General features: G+C 42.0%; 1 protein-coding gene across 1 annotated transcript in view; it reads left to right on the forward strand.

Moving 5' to 3' along the window:
• Nucleotides 1-23,232, forward strand: part of Mtpalpha (monolysocardiolipin acyltransferase Mtpalpha) — a 50,592-nt gene that overhangs the window by 20,812 nt on the left and 6,548 nt on the right. Inside the window, exons 2-7 of the mRNA XM_068347092.1 lie at nucleotides 550-1,961; nucleotides 2,137-2,259; nucleotides 18,570-18,741; nucleotides 18,956-19,066; nucleotides 20,207-20,313; nucleotides 21,257-21,352. Of these exons, the coding sequence (XP_068203193.1) occupies nucleotides 550-1,961; nucleotides 2,137-2,259; nucleotides 18,570-18,741; nucleotides 18,956-19,066; nucleotides 20,207-20,313; nucleotides 21,257-21,352 (2,021 nt within the window). The remainder of the gene's footprint in view (nucleotides 1-549; nucleotides 1,962-2,136; nucleotides 2,260-18,569; nucleotides 18,742-18,955; nucleotides 19,067-20,206; nucleotides 20,314-21,256; nucleotides 21,353-23,232) is intronic.

Consider the following 23,232-nt stretch of genomic DNA (forward strand, 5'->3'; position numbering starts at 1 on the left):
GTTGCTCACCAAGCAGTGTATGGAAACAAATAGCTCTTAAAGAAAAAAAAATGGTGAAAAAAATGAGGAATGGTCATGTAACTTTCTAATTTTTGAACACCAAATTTTTTACAATGTGTATATTTTTTATTGTGATAGATAAAATGATTAGATATGAATATTCAGTAATTCTTAACAAATATAAGCAAATTGAATTTCCTGCTAGTGAATTCCCAATTTTTGTAATATGATGTATCCTAATGAAGAATAGAAAGTTAAATATTCATAGGGAATTTTAAACAATTTAGGAATTAAAGAAATTCTCACATTCACAGATGGTGACAACAAAGTAAACTTGATCAAGGAATAGTCGGTAATCCATCACTTTAAAACTTGTCATGATATACAGTAGATAGCAAACTTTATTAACTTGCCCTATGTAGCCGTTACTTGGTTTTGTTAATTAGAACTGTAAATACGGAGACCACTAAAGCAAGGCAGTGATTTTATTATTTAATTTTGTATCCCCCAAAACTCACTAATTTTTAAAACTTTTTTTCATCTTTTCAGTGGCACAGGTGAACAACAGATATTTATCTTTATCAGCAAGAGCACTTGGGCAGCATGTTAACTTGGCTGTTAAAGATGGCGTAGGTGTTGTGACTATCAATTCCCCAGGTAAAGTTAATGTCTTGAATCAACCTGTTATGGAAGAGGTGGAATCTATTTTGAAAGAGATTGAAACAAACAGTGAAATTCAAGCTGCTGTCATCATTTCTGGGAAGCCTGGATGCTTCATTGCTGGAGCAGATATATCTATGTTAGAAAAGTGTAAGACAGCTGAAGAAGCTGCATCTTTAGCAAAAGGTGGTCAAGATATTTTATTCCAAATAGAGAAAAGCAAGAAACCTGTTGTAGCAGCAATCATGGGTAGTGCCTTAGGAGGGGGCTTGGAAGTTGCTTTAGCCTGTCACTATCGTTTAGCAGTTAAAGATAAGGCAGGTCTTGGTTTGCCAGAGGTCATGTTAGGCCTCTTGCCAGGAAGTGGTGGAACACAGCGTTTACCTAAGCTTGTTGGATTACCTGGTGCTCTAGACATGGCTCTTACTGGTAAAACTATTAAACCAGATAAAGCAAAGAAAATGGGATTAGTTGATGGGCTTGTTAATCTGCTAGGGCCTGGTGTTGACAATTCAGATGTTCGCACCCTAGAATATTTAGAAGAAATAGCCATTAAAACAGCCAAAGACCTAGCCAGTGGTGACTTGAAGGCTAAACGTGGACCAAAGAATTTAATGGAAAATGTAATGAATACAGCCTTACAATATAATTTTGTCAAAGATCAGGTCTTCCAGAAAGCCAAGGGATCTGTAATGAAACTTACTGGCGGTTTATATCCAGCCCCTCTCAAAATTCTTGAAGTTATTCGCACTGGACTTGACAAGGGCGCTAAGGCAGGCTATGAAGCTGAAAGCAAAGCTTTTGGTGAGCTTGCAGTAACTAAAGAATGTAGGGGTCTTATTGGACTATTTCATGGGCAGACAGAATGCAAGAAAAACAGGTTTGGAAAGCCTGAACGCCCAGCAAAGACCTTGGCTGTACTCGGTGCTGGTTTGATGGGTGCAGGTATTGCCCAGGTATCTATCGACAAGGGATACACGACCATTCTCAAAGATATGAATCATGCAGGTTTGTCAAGAGGTATAAATCAGATTCAAGCTGGTTTAGACAAGAAGGTTAAACGGAAAAGAATTAGCTCCTTTACTGCCGACCAGTACATGTCAAACTTGGAAGGTACTCTTACTTATGATAGTTTTAAAGATGTTGATATGGTTATAGAAGCTGTGTTTGAAGATTTATCACTGAAACATCGTGTTATTAAGGAAGTTGAACCTCGCCTACCAGAACACTGCATATTTGCTTCCAATACCTCAGCCTTGCCGATCACCCAAATTGCTGCCGTCAGTAGCAGGCCAGAAAAGGTTTGTAAATTTATTAATCCAATACTGTATTTAGTTTACAATTATGAATTAATTGAATTGTCATAGCTGTTGTAATTGAATGTGACACCAATACTCGAGTCAATTAACTGTCGTGTGATATTTAATCTTTATTAATGTACTTTTTCATATTGTAAGTTGAATGCTTTATGAACAGGTGGTTGGAATGCACTACTTCTCTCCAGTGGACAAAATGCAGCTCTTGGAAATAATTTCCACAGATAAAACTTCCAAAGATACCACAGCCTCGGCAGTGGATGTTGGACTCAAGCAAGGAAAGGTAAGACCAGTTAATCCTGTGTATAATGTCCGCTATTATGCCATGCAGTCTTATGGACTTCCTGAGTTGGCTACATTCGAAGATTATATGCTGTAAAAGATAATTCCCCCATATAATTTTTAATTGTCTGTTTATTTTTCATATTTTTTCTTTATTAATTCCAGTATACATGAATAGTACCATTATTTACATTAGGATTCCAAAGAAAAATATGGTAAAAACTGCATTTGAATTACTCTTGAATTAGGTTGAATATGCATGTTCAAGTGAGTTCTAACCAGTTAGAAAAATATGGTAAAGACTGCAATATTTGAATTACTCTTGAATACGCATGTTCAAGTGAGCTCAACCATTTCTTATGCAAATACTGTAGGGTGAAAATTTTTCTTATTGCACAGCCTTGTATATTATTTCTAAGTTAAACTGGAGTTTAGAGTAAAAACCCCGATTCCATATAAGTACTAGTGTGGCCTTCATTGAATTTTTTTTTTTTTATACAAGTAGAAATAGAAGGCAGAACTTAATAATATTGTACCATAGTGTTACACTTAAAAACCTTGTCATAATCACAAGATACTTTATGTGGAAGCAGAAGCAGATGACTTAGGAGATATATGTTTGCAGTTCCTTTATAATTGTAATGAATCCTACCCAATATTCCTATACTTCTACCATGCAATTGAAAGTTTATAGACTAGAGTTGGTGGAAACTAGAATTGTTCCTACAGGGATACAAACTTGTGAATCATTTACAAGGGTTTTGTTACGACTAGAAAGAAATGGGAATAACTGGCAACTACAGTATGTATGGTTACCGGTAGCCGACAAAACAATTGTTTGATAAGACAATTGAAAACCCGTTTAAAGAAAAAAAAAAACATACATGCTTTATGAAAATGAAAATAGAGAGTGGGAGGCCCCCTATCCCCGCCCAAGCCTCGGGTTGGGGGATGCCTCAGACAACATTGGCAAGCATGGAAGGCTCAAGGGGCAGAGCCTTGGACAGTGTCCGTCCTAAAGGAGGGCTACAGACTCCCGTTCCTGACGAATCCACCCCCTCTTATTCCGGCCAACCGGACGGAATGGATAGCTCCCAAAGATCCGTTAAAGAGGACCGCCCTTCAAGAGGAGGTATCCTCCATGTTAGAAAAGGGCGCCATGGAAGAAGTTCCTCTCCCAGGGCCAGGTTTCTACAGTCGCCTGTTCCTGGTAGAGAAAGCGACGGGGGGGTGGAGACCGGTTATAGATCTGTCAGCTCTCAACAAGTTCGTCAAAAAGACGGACTTCAAGATGGACACGCCAAAGTCAGTCCTGCTGTCCTTGAGGGAGAAAGATTTTATGATGACCGTCGACCTCAAGGACGCATACTTCCAAATTCCGATCCACCCCTCGAGTCGGAAGTTCCTCCGGGTGAAATGGGGTTCCCAGATCCTGCAATTCAGGACTCTTTGCTTCGGTCTGTCAACAGCGCCCCAGGTGTTCACGAGAGTCTTCACGACTGTCTCAGTGTGGGCTCACGAACGTGGCATCCGCCTTATCAGATACCTGGACGACTGGTTGCTCCTTTCTGCCTCAAAGGCCCTCTTGGAGGAACAAGGGAGAAGTCTCCTTCAGTTTTGCAGAGATCTGGGGGTTGTCATCAACCCAAAGAAGTCAAATCTATCCCCGTCCACCAGAATGAACTACTTGGGGATGACATTGGACACCATTCAAGGAAAAGTTTTCCCTTCGGAGGACAGGATAAGGAACCTCAGGCACATCATCCAGCCGTTCCTATCAGAACAACCCAGGAGAGCGAAAGACTGGCAGAGGCCGATAGGCCACCTGGTCTCATTGGAGAAACTAGTTCCCCAAGGGAGGATAAAGCTCAGATCCATTCAATGGAATCTCAAGAACCTCTGGTGCCAGACGGACTCACAACAAGTGCTAATTCCAGTCCTTCCAGACACAAGACCCTTCCTGGAATGGTGGCACTGCCAGTCGAATTCCCTCAAGGGGATGCCCTTCGGGACCAGCCCTCCAGAATTACTTCTGTTTACAGACGCCTCCAACCAAGGATGGGGAGCCCACCTTCTCGACGGGACGGCACGAGGTACCTGGTTGGAAGGGGAAAAGCAACTCCACATCAATGTCCTGGAGTTGAAAGCAGTCCAGAAGGCGTGCTTACACTTCGCAAGTCTGCTAAAGGGAAACACCGTGGCGTTGATGTGCGACAACGCTACGGTAGTAGCATACATAAAGAAGCAGGGAGGCTTGAAATCGAGGGAGTTGTGCGATCTCACCATAGAGATTCTGAATTGGGCCGAGGAAAATCACGTGGTGTTGTTAGCAAGGTTCATTTCCGGGAAGAAAAGCGTTCTAGCCGACGGCCTCAGCAGAATGGGCCAGATAGTAGGGACAGAGTGGTCCCTCCTCCCAGAAGTAGCCAGGCTCATCATTCAGCGTTGGGGTTCCCCGGTGATGGACCTCTTTGCAACGAAACTCAACGCCCAACTCCCAGTCTATTGCTCCCCCGTACCAGACCCGAAAGCAGCCTTGGAAGACGCCTTTTCAGCACAAGTGGGACAATCTGGATGTGTACGCTTTTCCCCCCTTCACGTTGATAAGACAGGTGCTCAACAGAGTAAGGGCCGCCCGAAACCTAAAGATGACTTTGGTAGCACCCTGGTGGCCGGAGAGGGAGTGGTTCGCAGACCTAAAAGACCTAACGAGCCACCCGCCGTGGCCTCTACCCGCCAGGTCAGACCTTCTGCACCAGCCTCACTTTCTCAAGATCCACGACAACCCGATCTCCCTTCGTCTTCACGCCTGGAGACTATCCAGCGGCTCCTGAAGAAGGAAGGTTATTCTCCCTCCGCGGCTAAGAGAAAGTCTCTATACCTGAGAAAGTCGTCGGCCGCGATATACCAGGCAAAATGGGCCTCCTTCACGAATTGGTGCTCTGAGAGGCACATTAGACCTCTTAAGGCCTCTGTCCCAGACATAGCAGATTTTCTGGTGTTTCTTAGGGACAAAGTAGGAATGTCAATCCCAGCCATAAAAGGGGTTCGGGCTGCCTTAGGCCAAGTCTTCCTCCTGAAGGGCATCGACCTGGGGGCCTCGAGACACATAGCGATGCTTGTCAAAAGCTTTGAGCAGTCTTGCCCCCCTCAGGCGAGGAGAGTGCCCCAGTGGGACTTAGCCAAGGTCCTGAAGATGCTGTGTCGTCCCCCCTTTGAACCCTTGAAGGATATCGTAGACAAAGATCTCACCCTCAACGCCGTCTTCTTGCTGGCCTTGGCGTCCGCTAAGAGAGTGGGAGAGATCCATGGTCTGTCATACGACGTCTCTCACTCAAAGGGGTGGAAAGAAGTATCCTTCAAGTTCGTGCCTTCTTTTGTGGCCAAGACTCAGAACCCAGCAGTCTGGGACCCGAGGTTTGAAGGTTTCTCAATTCCTGCCATCCCTAAGACAGATAATGCAGAAGACTTAAAATTGTGCCCAGTGCGAACAATTAGAAAATACCTGGAAAGGACAGCGCATCTCCGACCAGGCATCAAGAGCTTCTTCGTTTCCACAGGTATTAATAAGAAACAAGTTTCCAAAAACACCATCTCCTGGTTGAGACAGGTTATCGCCAGAACCTACAAGGAGGATGGCATGGCAGTGCCAGGCACTCCCAGACCTCATGACATCAGGGGCCTGAGCACCTCCTTAGCCTTTGAGAAAAACATGGCAGTAGGGCAAATTCTGCGAGCAGGTACTTGGTCGAACCAATTAACCTTTACTGCCCACTACCTCAAGGACTACTCAAGAAAATCCTTGGACGGGTTCTCCATTGGAACAGTCATCTCCGCCCTCCAAGCGGTGTAACGGTAAAACCCCAGGCGCATTCAAGACTAGCGACCGGTAGGCACAAGTGCGGTTTCCTACCTCCTACCCAGTTGCTTACTTGCCTCTTCGGGGAGTACCGTCTGTTCCCAGAAAATAACACATTCTTCACGGCTACGCTTCGAGAAGGAATGTCAAAAGAAGTTTTTCAAAGGGTGAGTACTTAGACACTAACGTGAATTTTTGTGTAGTTACCCTCGCTTCCGCTCTCTAGTAGGTCCCGTTATCCAGAGGCCTGTTGGCCTCCACGGCTGGGTCAGTGGGTCAGAATAGCACTCCCTCCTCCTAAAGTGTAAGTCTCCTAAGAAAGTAGTTCGAGGTAAGTATTCGTGTTGGAACAAATAAAAAATTTTAAGTAATTTTTATTTTTCCTTACATACTTGCCGAGAACTACTTTCGGGTAATGGCCCTCCCTTCCTTCCCCGAGTGCCTCTCTTCCCTTGCTAGCATTATGCTAATTCAATAGAATTTAATGAAGATGCTGACCCAGCAAGCTAGCGACCTACCTTAATCCTACCCTCGGGGCACATTCCTTGATGGGGGGGGTAAGGCTACTTAGAGCGCGGAGTGGGGGGGTAACTTACTCAAAACTCTGGTCGGCAGAGAGAGATCACCAGTGACCTCCTAAGAAAGTAGTTCTCGGTAAGTATGTTAGGAAAAATAAAAATTACTTAAAAATTTTTGTTTCTGTATCTAAAGAATTAATAAATTGTTCAAACAAGAAAGGTACATCATCAGGTGGTATGAAAGCTATTGCTTGCAGCTGTTTTACAATAAATGTATTGTATTATAAACCCATAGTCTGTATTTTGCGCCACAAACACTGTCCAAAGGGAAAAAAACAGCCATAAATAGAAACGTGAGTAATATTGTTTTAATTGAGTTTATATCTGCTTTTTCAAAGTCTACTGTAATTGATGTGACATTTAAATTTCTTCCTTCTTTAATGAATTTAAATATTAAATCATAATCCACTTCAGATTTACTGTTTGTTAAGCAATAAAGTATTGGCACTGTTTTATTTTCACTAATTAGCGCATGGATCATGTATAGCTGCTTACCCAAATGTGCAGAGTCAAAATTCCTGTCACAGAACCACTCGGTTATTAGATAAGATTTCCAGATTTTTTAAAGTTCCAAAAATAGAAACCTTTTCATTTTCAAAGAGTAAAAAATTATAACCTCTTGCAGTCTTATATAGCTCATCTTCTTTAAGACCGGACCTCTTCCGTCGCAGTGTACATTTGAGAGATACCTTTTTTGGTAGAGTGCCAGTAATAATCACAGGGATATCTGAAGTTGCACCATCAGTAATATAGCTTGGCATTTCTTCAGATCGTTCCACAAGAAGCTTTATTTCTTCTTTAACTTTTGTACCTAGATTTTCAAAAAGATTTGGTGGATGGGAGTGTTCAGAAGGAGTTCTGCTAAATACTTTATTGTTGTAGTCAATCTTGCAATGCAGATATTATGATTCGCGCATCTCCAATATGTTTGTGATTCTCTGGCTCTATCAATAATGTAATCGAAAGAGGTTATTTTGCTTCCTCGTTCTGTTTTGACCATGGCTGATACTGAAGGGCCTGGAAAAATCACCATAATAAAAACAGGCTGGAGTTTTGTCTGGAAAAGCATTTGAAAAAAGATTTCAACAATATGTGGTTTAGAATAACAATATTAACATTAAGTAGTTTAGTATAATGCTTTCAAAAATAAGTAGTTCAGTATAATATACTAATGATGAATATTATGTTTTTTAGCTTTGATTTTTTTTTTCTTTCCATTTGGATAGTTAAATTATTTTTTATGAATAGAACTTACCTGGCAGTTATATATACATAGCTAATAATCTCTATTTCGGCAGAATTTTTCTAAACGTGGCAACCGCCTTGTGGTGGATGGGTGGTAACACCTGTTAAAGGGTGGTAGGAGGAATCATTCCCGTTTTCTGTTCTTCAGTTCATCTCTGCCAGCCGGATCGACAACACGTTGGTCCGTCATTAAGAGTTTTTCTTCGCTTTCCCTGCTCGGTGTACCAGTCTGCCTTTTTGGTGAAGTACTCTGATTTGGGGTTTTGGCGATCGTGTTTTTTGTTTTCTCTTAGCTTTTTTGCTGTTTTCATTATGAGTGAAAAGAGTCATTACCGTGTCTGTGCGAATGAGGAATGTAAGGTGAGACTACCGAAAATGGCGGTAGACCCTCACACCGTGTGTTCGAATTGTAGGGGTTTTGTTTGTGCCCTTAATAATAGGTGCGGGGAATGTAAAGTTTTGGATGAGAAAGATTGGTTGATTATGAAGCGCTATGTGCGTAAACTAGAGCTCGATAGAGTTAGGAGAGCTTCTAGGTCTAAGTCTAAGTCTGTTAGTGGTAAGGAAGACGAACTTAGTGTAGATTTATCTATTGAACCTATAATTGATTCCTCTTTGGAAGTTGATCCTTCCCTTGAGTTAGTAACTCCTGCACCTCCTACAGGTTCCGTATCTACGGATGACCCTGGCTGCCGAGTTGAAGCCCATTAAAGAACAACAGGAGGCCTTTAAAGGTAAGGAAAGTGAAAGTGCTTGTGTTAGTGCAGTGGAGGTGGCGACTGACCGAACCTGTCATTACCCTAGGCCTAGACCTCTACCAAGCTCCCAGGACCAAGGGAGAAGGTACGTCGATGACCGAAAGGGGGTGAGAGGTACGTACCCTCGGTCAGCCGTCGCCTCAGACAGTCCTGTTGTCGATTCCCAGGCTGCTCTTGACCGTCACGGGAAAGACGTGTCGGATGTGTTGTTTTCTTCTCCGAACCAGACGTAAATGGAAGTTTGAAGCTTCAAGACCTACTAAGAGGAGATGGAACCGCGACGAACGGTCTCGTTCTTTCTCTCCCGGTTCTAGCAGTTATGAACCTTGTCCGTCGGAGGATGATTTCGACTCCGTGCCTGTGAAAAGGGCGAAGCCGAAGCCTACTGCCGAAGATCCTCCCCCTTCTACGAGTGTTATTCGTCAGCCCTCCCCTTCCTTCGGGGCCGCAAGACCCAGCTGATGTTGCTAAATCCTTTATGTCTGTCATGCAGGAACAACTTTTGACGTTGGTGCAAGCATTTAGCCGCCCTCACGCCCAGTCTGACAGACGTAAAGACGACTCGTTACCTATTAAGAAGTCTGCTTCTGAGAGAGAACGGAGTAGTTCTTTAAAGAAAACTTCTCCCTCTCTACGCCAGGATGAGGAATGTGTGCTTTCACCAGGCGATACTTCTTCTCGATACCGGGACGATACAGTTTCTCGTTCTCGATACCGAGACGATACTTTATCGAACGATGCTGCTTCTCGTTCTCGATGCCAAGACGATACCGCCTCCCGTTCACGATACCAGCACGATACCTCCTCTCGTTCGCTTCGCCACGACGATACCTCCTCTCGTTCGCTTCGCCACGACGATACCTCCTCTCGTTCGCTTCGCCACGACGATACCTCCTCTCGTTCGCTTCGCCACGACAATACCTCCTCTCGTTCGCTTCGCCACGACGATACCTCCTCTCGTTCACGACGCCACGACGATACCTCCTCTCGTTCACGACGCCACGACGATACCGCCTCTCGTTCTCGACGCCAGGGCGACACTGCCTCTCGCTCTCGACCTCAGAACAACTCTGCCTCTCGTTCTCGGTGCCAGGGCGATACCAGCCTGCCTCTTCGGGACGATACTGCCTCTCGTTCCAAGGATTCTTCTAGCGCTGGACTCCAGGATGCAACCCGTCTTTTGCAGGACGATGCCTTTGATTTGCCCTTGTCGGGTTCTAAGGATCCTTCTTCTCGTTCGAAGGATATTGCAGATATGGATCAGGACCTCAAGGATGTTTCTGATGACGATGATAATCCTGCCGACGCTGCGGGAGATTACAAAGTTCTCTCTCGCTCCCTTCTTGAACTTTTTGGAGAGGAATTCCAACCTGCTGCCCCTCAATCTCCTCAGTCCCAATTTAACAGAAAGAAGGCCAAGAAACAGTCGGCCTTCATCAAGATGAAACTGTCTATCTCCGCAAAGAAGGCTCTTACGAAGATTGATGACTGGATGAAGGAGCGGAGACAAGCAGTTAAGACTTCCTTCTCATTTCCACCAGCTCGTCTTGCTTCAAAAGCGGGTATGTGGTATGCAACTGGGGAACTTTTGGGTCTGGGAGTGCCTTCCTCCTCCTAGGGTGACTTCTCTGGTTTAGTGGACTCTGCTAGAAGGCATGCTCTCAACTCAGCCAAGGTCATGTGGTCGATGTCGGAGCTGGATCATCTCGTCAAAGGTATTTTTAGAGCCTTTGAGGTTTTTAGTTTTCTAGACTGGTCGCTTGGGACTCTCGCAAGAAAAACTGACCAGATGGAAGGATCTAGGGACCTTACCAGTATTATGTCCTGTATGGATAAGGCCCTCAGAGATGGGGCGAATGAGTTGGCTGCTCTGTTCTCAACTGGGATCCTAAAGAAGAGAGCTCTGCTTTGCTCTTTTGCTTCTAGGTCTGTTACCACTGCACAAAAGTCTGAGCTTCTTTACGCCCCCCTCTCTCAACATCTTTTTCCCGAGTCCCTGGTTAATGACATTACGCTTTCTCTGGCCCAAAAAGCCACCCAAGACCTTTTATCTCGTTCTGCTTGTAAGCCCTTGGCAGCCCCTCCTTCTTCTTCGAAACGGGAGGAAAGGAGATTCCAGCAGCCCTTTCGGGGGCAGGACTATTTCAAAACCAGTTTTTAGAGGGAGAAGGCAAGAATCAGGACCAAGATCTACCAGGGGTTCTTTCAGACCTCGCTCCAGAAAATGAAGTTCGTCTCCTCCAGGCAGTAGGCGCAAGACTGTCAGGTTTTTGGCAGTCTTTGAAGAGGAGAGGGGCGGACACCTGGTCCCTCTCAGTCATCAAGGAAGGATACAAGATCCCCTTTCTGAAAAAACCTCCTCAAGCAGATGCTCCGCTGGCCTTAGTAGCCCGGTACTCAGATCCGGGGAAACAGAAGGCCCTAATAGACCTTGTTGACCAAATGCTAGACAAAGGAGCGATAGAACCGGTTCGGGATCTATCCTCCCCAGGCTTTTACAATCGCCTGTTTCTGGTCCCCAAGAACTCGGGCGGATGGAGACCCGTCCTGGATGTCAGCTCTCTCAACGTCTTTGTGGAGAAGACAAAGTTCTCCATGGAGACGACTCAGTCGGTGCTGGCGTCAGTACGTCCAGGGGACTGGATGGTGTCCCTCAACTTGCAGGACGCGTATTTCCATGTCCCCATCCATCCGACTTCAAGGAAGTACCTGAGATTTGTAATGCAGGGCAAGTGCTTCCAATTCAGAGCTCTTTGCTTCGGTCTCAGCACGGCTCCTCAAGTCTTCACCAGGATAATGGCGAATGTGTCAGGTTGGCTGCATCAGGAGGGGATAAGGATATCCTTCTATCTGGACGATTGGCTGATTCGTTCACGATCGAGGGAGAAATGTCTGGAGGATTTATGGAAGACTTTTATGATGGCTCAAGATCTAGGCTTGGTCATCAACAGGGAGAAGTCTCAGATCAGACCGAATCAGACTATTCTCTATTTGGGGATAGTTCTGAATTCAGTTCTTTTTCGGGCTTCTCCCTCTCAGGAAAGACAGACCAAGTGTCTCGTAAAAGTCAGAACTTTCCTGGACAAGAAGAGGTGCACAGCGAAGGAGTGGATGAGTTTGCTGGGGGGATTATCCTCCCTCGAACAGTTTGTCTCTCTGGGGAGACTCCACCTAAGGCCTCTTCAGCACTTTCTTTCGAAGACGTGGAACAGAAAGATGCAAGAAGACTCCTTTTCCTTCCCCATTCCAACATAAGTCAAGAATCTTCTGAAGTGGTGGCTGGACCCAACCTTGTTAGGGGAAGGGATCTCCTTACACAAGAAGAACCCAGACCCAGTGTTGTTTTCAGACGCATCAGAGTCAGGCTGGGGGGCAACACTAGGAAGCAAGGAGGTCTCAGGCTATTGGGAAGGAATTCAGCTGGGATGGCACATCAGCAACAAGGAGCTGATGGCCATTTTTCTGGGGCTAAAGGCCTTCAAGGACTTGGTGTCTGGGAAGATTGTGGAGGTCAACTCAGACAACACCACAGCTCTTGCTTACATCAGGAAGCAAGGAGGGACAAACTCTCTGTCTCTGTTCGAGACAGCAAGAGAGCTCCTTCTTTGGGCGAAGGAGAACAGGATAAACCTGCTGACGAGGTTTGTTCAGGGACAGAAGAATGTGAGGGCGGACATGCTCAGCAGGAAAGGGCAGGTCCTTCCCACAGAATGGACCCTCAACCAACAGGTCTGTCAGAGTCTCTGGAGGCTGTGGGGGAGACCCCTCATCGATCTTTTCGCCTCCAACTTATCCAAGAGGATCCCCATCTATTGCTCCCTAGTTCCGGACAAGGAGGCAATAGCAGTAGACGCCTTTTTGATGGATTGGACGGGGATGGACACTTATGCTTTTCCCCCGTTCAAGATCATCAATCTGGTAGTCAGGAAATTCGCTCTCCTCGATTCGGGACGGATGATCCTGATAGCTCCGTTCTGGCCGATGAGGGAATGGTTCACGGAGGTGGTGGACTTGTTGATGGACTTTCCAAGAAGCCTCCCTGCAAGTCCAAATCTGCTCAGACAACCCCACTTCAAGAGATATCATCAAAACCCCCTCGCTCTCAATCTGACTGCCTTCAGACTATCGAGAGGCTTTTCAGCGCAAGCTGCGAAAGCTATCGCCAGAGCGAGGAAGGTCTCTTCGCAGAGGGTCTACCAGTCCAAGTGGGAGACTTTTAGAGCTTGGTGTAGGAAGCACAAGATTTCCTCATTCACTACCTCTGTGAGCCAGATTGCGGATTTCTTGTTGTACCTCAGGCAGGACGCTAAGCTAGCTGTGTCCACTATCAAGGGGTACAAAAGTATGCTCTCTTCCGTCTGTCGGCATAGAGGCTTGGACTTGTCTCGCGATAAGGACTTACATGACCTCTTGAAGTCTTTTGAGACGACCAAGTAGACCCAGTTAAAGCCCCCTTCTTGGAACCTTGATGTGGTTCTTAAATTTCTGTGCACCAAGAGATTTGAGCCCATCTCACAGGCTCCCCTTAGGGAGGTTACCAAGAAAACCCTCTTTCTTTTGGCCTTAGCAACAGCTAAAAGAGTCAGTGAAGTCCATGCAATTGAAAAACAGGTAGGCTTCAATCTGAATGGGTCAGTTTGTGCCTTAAGATTAGACTTTCTCGCTAAGAACGAGAACCCTTCTAAGCCCTGGCCAAGGACCTTTGAGGTTCCTAACTTGACCAACCTAGTGGGTCAAGAGCAAGAGAGACTTCTCTGTCCAGTACGAGCCCTCAAGACCTACTTGTCTCGCACGAAAAATGTGAGAGGCTCTTCTAGCTCTCTGTGGTGTTCTGTGAAAGATCCTCAGAAGCCCCTTTCCAAGAACGCTTTGTCCTTTTTCCTGAGGGAAGTGATAAGAGAAGCGCATCTCTTGTGTGAGGAGGAACACTTCGGACTTTTAAAAGTGCAAGCTCACGAAGTGAGAGCCATTGCGACCTCGCTTGCTTACCGCAAGAACATGTCGCTCCGTCAAATTATGGATGCGACATTCTGGAGGAGCAACTCTGTGTTCGCCTCTCATTACCTCAGAGAGGTGAGAGTGGATTATGAGAAATGCTATACCTTGGGCCCATACGTAGCTACGGCTTCTGTATTAGGCAAAGGAGTTACTACCTCCCCTCAACCTTAGTTTTGTATACTTGTGCGTAGGTTGGTGTTTTTTATTGGTTGTCTGAGGACTTTGACTGGTGTACAGTCACCTCAGTCTAGTTAGATAATTTTTATCTACTTTGCAAATGTTAGGTGGTCGGTTTGGTAAGGTTGCAGTTTTTATTTTGGGCAATAGTTAGTCCTGAAGTCTAGTCAGATTGTTGGTCTCACCCCGTTGACAGACTCGATTGAGTGTTTTCAGCACTGCAGGTCACATCCTGGCTGACACTCCTAAGGGAAAGCGACTCAAAAGGCAGGAACCTTTGAAGTCAGCTACCTTAGCAGGTAAGGAATCAAGGTGTTTATTTATCCTACAGCTTTTTTGGTTGTTTCCCCAACGATGTTTACTGTCTATCACCCTCCTCCAAGTGTGTTAATCAGCTATGTATATATAACTGCCAGGTAAGTTCTATTCATAAAAATGGAGTTTTTATGATAAAACAAAGTTTTATGAATACTTACCTGGCAGTTATATATACATTCGAAGGCCCACCCACCTCCCCTCAGGAGAACAGAAAACGGGAATGATTCCTCCTACCACCCTTTAACGGGTGTTACCACCCAACCACCACAAGGCAGTTGCCACGTTTAGAAAAATTCTGCCGAAATAGAGATTATTAGCTATGTATATATAACTGCCAGGTAAGTATTCATAAAACTTTGTTTTATCATAAAAACTCCATTTTTAAAGAAAGCAAATTTATTCAAAAGTTCTTTCTATGGAAGTTTTCATTTTTACTTTAGAAAGCATATGTTTTTGTCTTTTTTTTTTTCATGGTTTTTCAATTGTCCTGTCAGCCAATTGTCTGTCTGCAAAATGTCTGTAATGATGGTTACCAGGCAACTCCATGGCTGGGTAGCGCTCATGCCTCCTAAAAGGTTGAGTTACTCTACTTATGGTCGCCGTCCCGGACTGATCATCTACACAGCGATCATTACTCCATGTTGGATTTATTTACCTTTTCAGTGCATTCTTTGAGTGTGATTTGTGAAATGTTTTTTTTTTTTTTAGGTAGTATGCAGACTTGCCCAGGCCTTGAAGGCAGCCTACATGGAATTTTCATGAGCCTGGTCGAGGTTGATTCATACTCCTAATGCCTGAACTGCTATAGTAAGCAGTGTTCATTTGATTCACTTTTTGAAATTAGCAGAGTGGCCGCCCTCTCAGTGGGAGAAGTGTTGTGCACGTTGCAAGAAAAGAGCAAAGAAGGATAGTCCCCCTCCACATCATCTTCTGTTGGGAACAACAAGCTCAAGCTTCATGCGACGCACACTCTCTCACTTTGATCCTCTTACCGGGCCCAACTGTGACACTGGTAACTGAGGATTGCAGCCTTAATATCCATAAATTTCAAATTGGTGAAACTTTTGTTAATATTTCATCACCCTTGGGTCATAGCGAACATTAGTTGCTACCTGATACTGATCCTTTGGTTTCGCCCCTATCACAGACTGCTTTACTCTGTTCCAATATATTTAGTTCCAGGTTATACCATTCTGAGCAGATTCCTACCGCCACCCACAAGTGTGCTCAGTGTTGGTAATCGTGCTTTTGTTTTAGATTTTCAGAGTCAAAGGTGATTTATCACTCTAGGAGGATTTGCCAGTAAAAGTGCTCAAGATTTCACCTCATACAGTACATCATTCACCCAAATGAGAATGCCATATACCCCAGTATGGAGGCAGTCCTCTTGGAAACAGCTTACTTTTCCCCGACTCATACACAAGTAAGGCTTGTCTCGTACAACAAGGGGACCGTGGCATCATTTTCTTCCACAGAAAAATTCTTTGGTTTTGTTCAAGAATTCACCATTATGTTTTTCAGATGTTGTTAGGACATCCACAGATTTGTCAACAACAAACTCTAATTTACTGTATAGCTTTGGTAGATTAGTCAGAGTATGAATGCAGCATCCCCCTTCTCAAGAGTGATTTCGGAAGGTGAAAGTTATAACTATCAACAAACATTTTGGCTCCACGTGTTTCAACTACACGTATTAGTGTATCCACGAGCATATACACTGATATCACAGAACGTGTTATTGTCGAATCAAGCTTGCGATATTCGTGACCTATTTCATGATCAGGTCTTGGCTGCCGAGAATTCGTTAAGATCTAATAAATCATACAAATTTGAGAAAGTTTTATATACAGTAGATTCAAAAGCACATCCAAGCCTTTTACCTATTGGTCCTGATGTTGCTGCCCTTATTCTGGGTGTGTTTAGTGATATGTTAGTGAACTCCCTTTCCACCTTTTTAGCATCTGAGGTGCAAAATATGTAGGTAGCAGCCATGTCAGCTATTCAGGTCTGCTCCTGGCTGGACCTCCAGTCAGGAGCAGTGTCACACTTTGCTATCATAGAAAATATTAAGAATCCTAACTTAGTCAGACAGTTCGAGGAACTGTCAAGGTCTGGGGCTAAGGCCTTGGAATTCTTGCTCCATCAGACTGTCTCCCTGTGGGGAAACTTCTATAGCATGGAAATACTATCTGCTAGAGCTTGTAAGATTTTTTGGCTGCTGAAACCTGTTTTTTTGAAAAGGTAGTGTCTCTTGCTTGATTTGAAAGACATAAAATCTGTGGCAAATGTTCTGGGTCTCTGAGAATACTCTATTAATAGTGGTTCGCCTGTTGGTCACTTGGGCGTGAGGGGGGTCACTAAGGCCGTCGAGGTGTCTGATAAGGTTCGTGATTTTCATGAAATGTGAAGAGGCTGGTACTAACAATGTGGTTACCTTGGCATTGTCAGTGGTAACTTCTGGGGTTAGGTTAGAGGAATTGTTGATGACAATAGTAGATGTAGGTCCAGATTCCTGTGTAGGAATAGGTCTGAAATTTGTAACTTGGAACATCCTCCTGGTCCCACGTTGGATTTAAGTGATGAGCTGAGAGACCTGAAACTGAATGTGGCAAGCTGTAATCTTGCTTTGTTAAAGAATTTCATTCAGGTTATGTCTGAGCAACAGATTCTATCAGAGCTGGACATCTGCAATGAAGAGGACCTGTCAGGTGTGTCCCATCAGGAATGAGTATATCAGGCAGTGTTATAGAGAGGAGAGTCAGCCTGCTTTTTTAAAGAGGCGGTTGATCTCTACGTTGAAGGCAGAGCCACTCCAAGAAAATGTAAGTGTGGTTTTGCAACCTTCTTCCATTGAACATTCTGAAATTGGAACAAATCTTGTTTACAGGCTGTCTTCACAGGCCTAGGAATAAGTTTTGTAGTGGCATATTTGTTCCATTTGGAGGAAGATACACTGTTGTAGTTAGTTTCTGTGCCAGGCCAGGTTCAGGAGATGGTGACCACTTGCTCATCTACTACGCTTGGGGAAATGGCGGCAAGTTCAGGTGGTGCATCAGAGCAAATGTGTAAGGCATGGTAGCGCGTTCAACTGGAAGTGTGTTGAAACCTTGATAGCTTTTGGGGTTCTGGACCTGTTTTTTGTAAAGCTACATTAATGTTTGCACTTTGGTAACACAGCCTCGCCCGTAAATTTGAATATGAATACGTGATAGTAGACGTCTGAATGCTATCTGATAAAGAAATTTGTATGTTCTTAGGGGAATTTGTAGATCCCTTCTTTGAAGAGAAATTTGTCTTGGTTCCTCTGTGTAAGAAGGCTAGAGTTGCTATGCGAGCTGGCAGGCGAGTAATACAAGCCCTCCAAGAGAGGAGCCTTTCTATGAGGAGAAATGGCATTATCCTCTGCCCATGTGACTAGGTGGCCTTGGTGGTGACCAAGGGGGTACTTTCAAAATCCTGATGGGATATGCCTGTAAATGGGGGAAATCTCCTTGGTCAATAATATCCAAAATAAAAGGTTGTTCCCCACTGAACATAACTTTTGGGGGAGATGAGGATCTTATACCACTCACATAGTCTGGTACCAATGTCTCCTGTACAGATTCTAGTGTTGGTTGCACCATGGCCCCCCATGGTAATAAAACATCAATGAAGTCAATATTATGGCAATTATGACCACCATCCTTAACAGAGTTTTGGTAAACTCCAATGAAGAAGGACCGTAGTGAGAGAGATTCATTGTAAAATGAGCTTAATGCTCTCTTGAGAGGAAGAAGCAGAAGTCTGGTCTCTTAGTCTTATCCTTACGACAAGCACCATACTTCTCCCTCTGGGAGAGTGGCCACTCTCTTCAAAAATCTTGTTGAAGAAAAAGAGCAACTCGAACACACAGAATGTGGATCCCCCTCGACCAAGTTCATGAAGGTTTCACAAGGGCATCCTTCAAGGCCGGGGGCCAAGTACACATATCTCTACCATCTTATGTACCATCCATAATACACAAGCACATGCAGAGCAGTAACCAGAAAAAGTCAACCAGCAGCACTGAGGCTGGTGTACTCGCCCACAGTGTAGGTGGGCAGTTGATAACCGTGCAATGTTTCAAGCATCCCAATAATTCTTATGAGTAAAGCCTTATAAACGAGTGTTTCTTTTCGCGCAGGAACAAAGTAGTCTGGAAAGTTCCTGCGATGTTGTCATGTATAGTGTTTTCCATGCAAAAAGGTTGTGTTAGCTTGTGTATTTGTTTTGAGTAGCCTTGAAAATATTTATTAAGTATTTGAAGCATGTCTTGAAATTTTATACTTTATTTTTTCTTTAATACTTTCATTATACATATTCATGTTGATATCGTAAAGAAAATTAATTGCCTTTGCAGGTTGTAATTGTGGTTAAAGATGGACCTGGATTTTACACTACTCGAATTCTAGCACCCATGTTATCAGAATGTGTAACTTTATTCCAAGAAGGTGTTGATCCCAAGAGAATGGATAAGCTATCTAAAGCCTTTGGATGGCCAGTTGGACATGCAACTTTGGCAGATGAAGTCGGTAAGTGGGCCAAAAAGTATATTTACTAATATTATTTGGCACCATAATATAATCAAATTTAATCCTAACAACACAGTTATATTTATCAGTAATACATTCCATAATAGTGTGAAACAAAACTTCAATGATGATGTGCACTGTTATTTTCATTGTATTTTTCAACTGTGTAGTGCAGTATACCATACATCTAACATATTCCTGCCTATGCTTACAGGCTTGGATGTTGCTATGCATGTTGGTGAGGACCTTGGCAAAGCATTTGGCGAACGATTTGGAAATGCCGATATCAGTATTCTTAAAGGTCTTGTTGATGCAGGATTTCTTGGTAAGTTTGTGTTCTCTTGTTTATGTTATATAAAATTTTTCTAATCATGTATTAGTTAAATATTTAGAGATTCATTTAACCGTATCAGGCTTATTACCCAAGTTTTTCTTTTCTTATTGCAAGAATAATTAAACCAGAAAAAAAAAAAGTCTCCCTTACTTGGGGTTTTGGGTGCCTTAGCCATGCTCCCACCTTTTAAGTAAACAATTTGTTTTTATCTATAGGATAACTCCACTAGACATGTTCCTTTTTCTTGTGCTGTATTGTCTCTCTCCTTTATATTTTATATCTTTTTGTTTATTTAGGAACCAATAAGTTCATGTACTGTAACCCATAGCTATTAAAAGCAAAATTAATCCTTACTAAGGTTCCCCCCCCCCTCACCTTTTATATCTTTTTGTTTATTTAGGAACCAATAAGTTCATGTACTGTAACTCATAGCTATTAAAAGCAAAATTAATCCTTGTTCCCCCCCTCACCTTTTATATCTTTTTGTTTATTTAGGAACCAATAAGTTCGTGTACTGTAACTCATAGCTATTAAAAGCAAAAATAATCCTTACTAAGGTTCCCCCCCTCACATTTTATATATTTTTCTTTATTTAGGAACCAATAAGTTCATGTACAGTAAACCATAGCTATTAAAACCCAAAATACAGTAATCCTTACTAAGGTTTTCCCTCCTCATCATGAATACATTCTAGAAGGGTGGTACCAGTATCTGCTCATTTGCCTCATGGTAACAGATTACTGTTGCTATTAACTGCTAGGCTGTTTCATTACTAAGGGCATGTATCTTTGAAAGGAAAAAAATTCAATAAGTTTTGAAGGTAAATGTTGATAAATTGACCTTCTGAAGAAGAAATTATATGAATGTCAGGCGATTATAGAAAAAGATTTTATCATTAAGATTTGGTCTTTTCACTTGAGTTTCTTATTCCTTTTTTCCTGTATCATTATCTTTGCTTCTGTCAGCCTCCTGACTTTCTTCTGTTCTTGTATACTGTTCAATATAATTAGTGTATATTGTAGTTTTAGGTCTATAATTGTGTAGTTATGTGCAATATTTATATTACATTGCTATTTATTAATCTTCCTGCATTAGAAAAAGCTTCAGACTTTTTAACAAATCTCATTTTAGGTCGAAAATCTGGAAAGGGCATCTTTGTGTACGAAGCAGGGGTAAAGGATCGACCTATTAATGAAAAGGCTACAGAAATAATGAAGAAATTTTCAAAAACCCCATTGGTAAGAAAAGTTTGATTTGTTTATTCAGATAAGTTTTTCAGTCACTAGCCGTTATTACTAAGCAAAGGGGGTTATAAAATAGTTGGCTTATTTATTTATTTGTCTGTGTTTGTCTGTCTGTGGACAGCATTGTCAAAACTTCTCGATGGATTTTGACAAAATTTTCATCACATATAGATCTTAGGTAATGGAATATCCCCGTTGAATTATGTAAATGAAGCAGATCTGGATTTGCAATTTTAAAGAAAAAGTCAAAACAAATTGACAGATTTAACAAAATTTCCACCACAGATAAATCTTAGCCCATGGATGGCTCCATTAACTTTTGGAGATCCGGTTCCAGATCCGAATTTGTATCTTGACCTGCCAAGGTGGTCATAAATTTGTCTTTATTTTTGTCTGTCTGTGGACAGGATTATATCAAAACTACTTCATGGATTTTGAATATTTTCATCACAGATAGATCTTGGGACATGGATGACCCCATTATATTTTAGAGATGATCCAGATCCAGATTTGTATTTTCTGCTGTTTTAAAGATAACGGCAAAACAAATTGAAGGGATTTGACAAAATTGTAACCACAGATAGATCTTAAGCCATGGACAACTTCATTAACCTTTGTCGGAGGTCAGAAATCTCTGATTACTCTTGTTATTCATATGTTTATCCCAAGTAATACAGAGAAGATTCTTAAATGATAATTATCTAGTAGGATGCATATGAATGGGCTGCAAAAAGTAATCAAGCATAATTTCACAAGCCAGTTCCCAATGCCTAAACTTTTTCATTCTTATTAATAAAACTTCTAGTGTTATGCAGAAATCAATATGGTATTATAATATTCTTAAGGTTCCCTTTTGTTGTTTTCTATGCCAATGTTACATGCAATGGTTTGTGTACAGAATGTTTTTATATCGTGCTCAAATGATTATGTTTTTCAGGGACCACTTGGTGATGAAGATATACAGCTTCGTGTTGCATCCAAGTTCGTGAATGAAGCTATTTACTGTTTGCAAGATGGTATTCTGAATAGTCCAGTAAGTTGATTTTTAAACACACTAAACATTTATGGCCATCAGGAATTTCATGAAACTATGTGAAGTATTTATTCACAATTATGTAGGAAATACAGAACCAGCCATGATAGAAAGGACAAGATCACTATGGTGTTACACAAGGTCTTTTGTTCTATTATATAATTGTATCAGTCTCAACTTACTCTTCCCTCATATGAAAGAGTATGGTGTTATGTTACTTGATGAATTATAGAGTGGATGAACTCTATTTGAAAGACAAAAAAAGCATTTTATATAATAATACTTACCCTATATTTTCACACTTAAGACAACCTTAAAATCCCAAAATTCACCTTTGAAAATTGGTTGTCTTATATTAGCAATATGAAAATTACACCATGAATTCCAAGTTATGTTTATTGGTAGGCCTCAGTATGATAACCAGTAATAAAGGACCTTGTATATTATTTGCATAAATTTGATAAATATTCTATTTGAGAAAATATTCCAGAAATTAAACCGACTTAAAACTGAAGTAAAGAACAATATTTGGAAATGGAATGTACAATTATAGCTAGTAATACTGTAGTTTAAAACAATCTTAAGGCTGTAAAATTATCATACTGTCATTAGAGGTAGGTTGTTATTGTTGACTAAACACAAACAAAATAGTTTTCCTGTTATGTGATGCTTATTCAGTAATTCAAATATTTGTAATGACATTATCATCTATACTGAAAGCTCTCTGTACCATTAGTTATCACTTGTATGTGTAAATGCGTTCTTTTGTTCAGTATGATCGGTGATGAAATGTAAACTAAACAATGGTTTCTATTTTTAATTTGTAAGGATAAAGTAAGTAAATCAGCATTAGTGCTAACAACATTACATAACCAATACTTGTCAAGATATTTGTATCTGTAAAAGCTATAACCTATACACAGATGTGTAAATGCATTACAGTACTTTGTTTGTTATGATTGGCAATGAAACATAACCATAAGAACAGTTTCTGTTATTGGCGGCGTTTACAAAAAGAATGATATAAAATAGGCTATAATGTATTTTGGATACCTAAACATACAGCAAAAGCTAGCCTATAAACTAATGGTTTTGTAATTCACCAGTTGTCTTATACAACAGATAAGACCTAAGTTCATTAAAATTTGCTCTACTTTTCAATCTCGTCTTATCTAAAGGTTGTCTTATATGCAAAGTGTGGTAAATATAACACATTTTAAGTTATAGATGAGGTGAAAATAAGTTGTGACTAATACAGTTATATAAGTGATCATACAAGTCCTTGTGTAATAACAGCTCTTAGTGTTTTCTACCAAAGCCTGTTCTGTATTTATTTATATATTTGGAATACTCTCCTGTGTATGATGTTTTATAACTATGAATACTAAGTTTACCTTAGCTGTACAGTATGAGGGATTATGGTTTGTGGATTTTTAACTTTAGCTGGGGAATTTTATTGAACCACTATTAATGTTAAGACTTGTATATATACATATATACACTAATCTGTGTGTGTGTGTGTGTGTGTATGCTTTACATAGAGATATCAGCGAAGCTGGATTATACGGTTGTTAAAAACTTTCCGAGGTGTAAACAACTGGGGTAGTTACCAATTGGTAGTGGGGAAGCACCCCCCCCCCCATTCCTGCTTGTTCATTGACAAACCACTTTGATTTTAGCTGTGGTTAAGAGCTGACTTTCTCACCTCCTCTCTGAAGAACTGGCTGAAAATAAAATTTTTCCTTTTTTTTTTTTTTTTTTTTTTTCTTTTTGGGTTTGCATGTGTGTTGTTGGTGAGGAATACCAGACGTGCACGTGGCCAAAAGTGTCAAGCTGTAGTTGCGGCACTTTCATGTCAAGAAGGGTGTCAGATCCTTACA

Source organism: Palaemon carinicauda, chromosome 23, assembly GCF_036898095.1.
Source record: "Palaemon carinicauda isolate YSFRI2023 chromosome 23, ASM3689809v2, whole genome shotgun sequence".
NCBI lineage: Eukaryota > Metazoa > Arthropoda > Malacostraca > Decapoda > Palaemonidae > Palaemon > Palaemon carinicauda.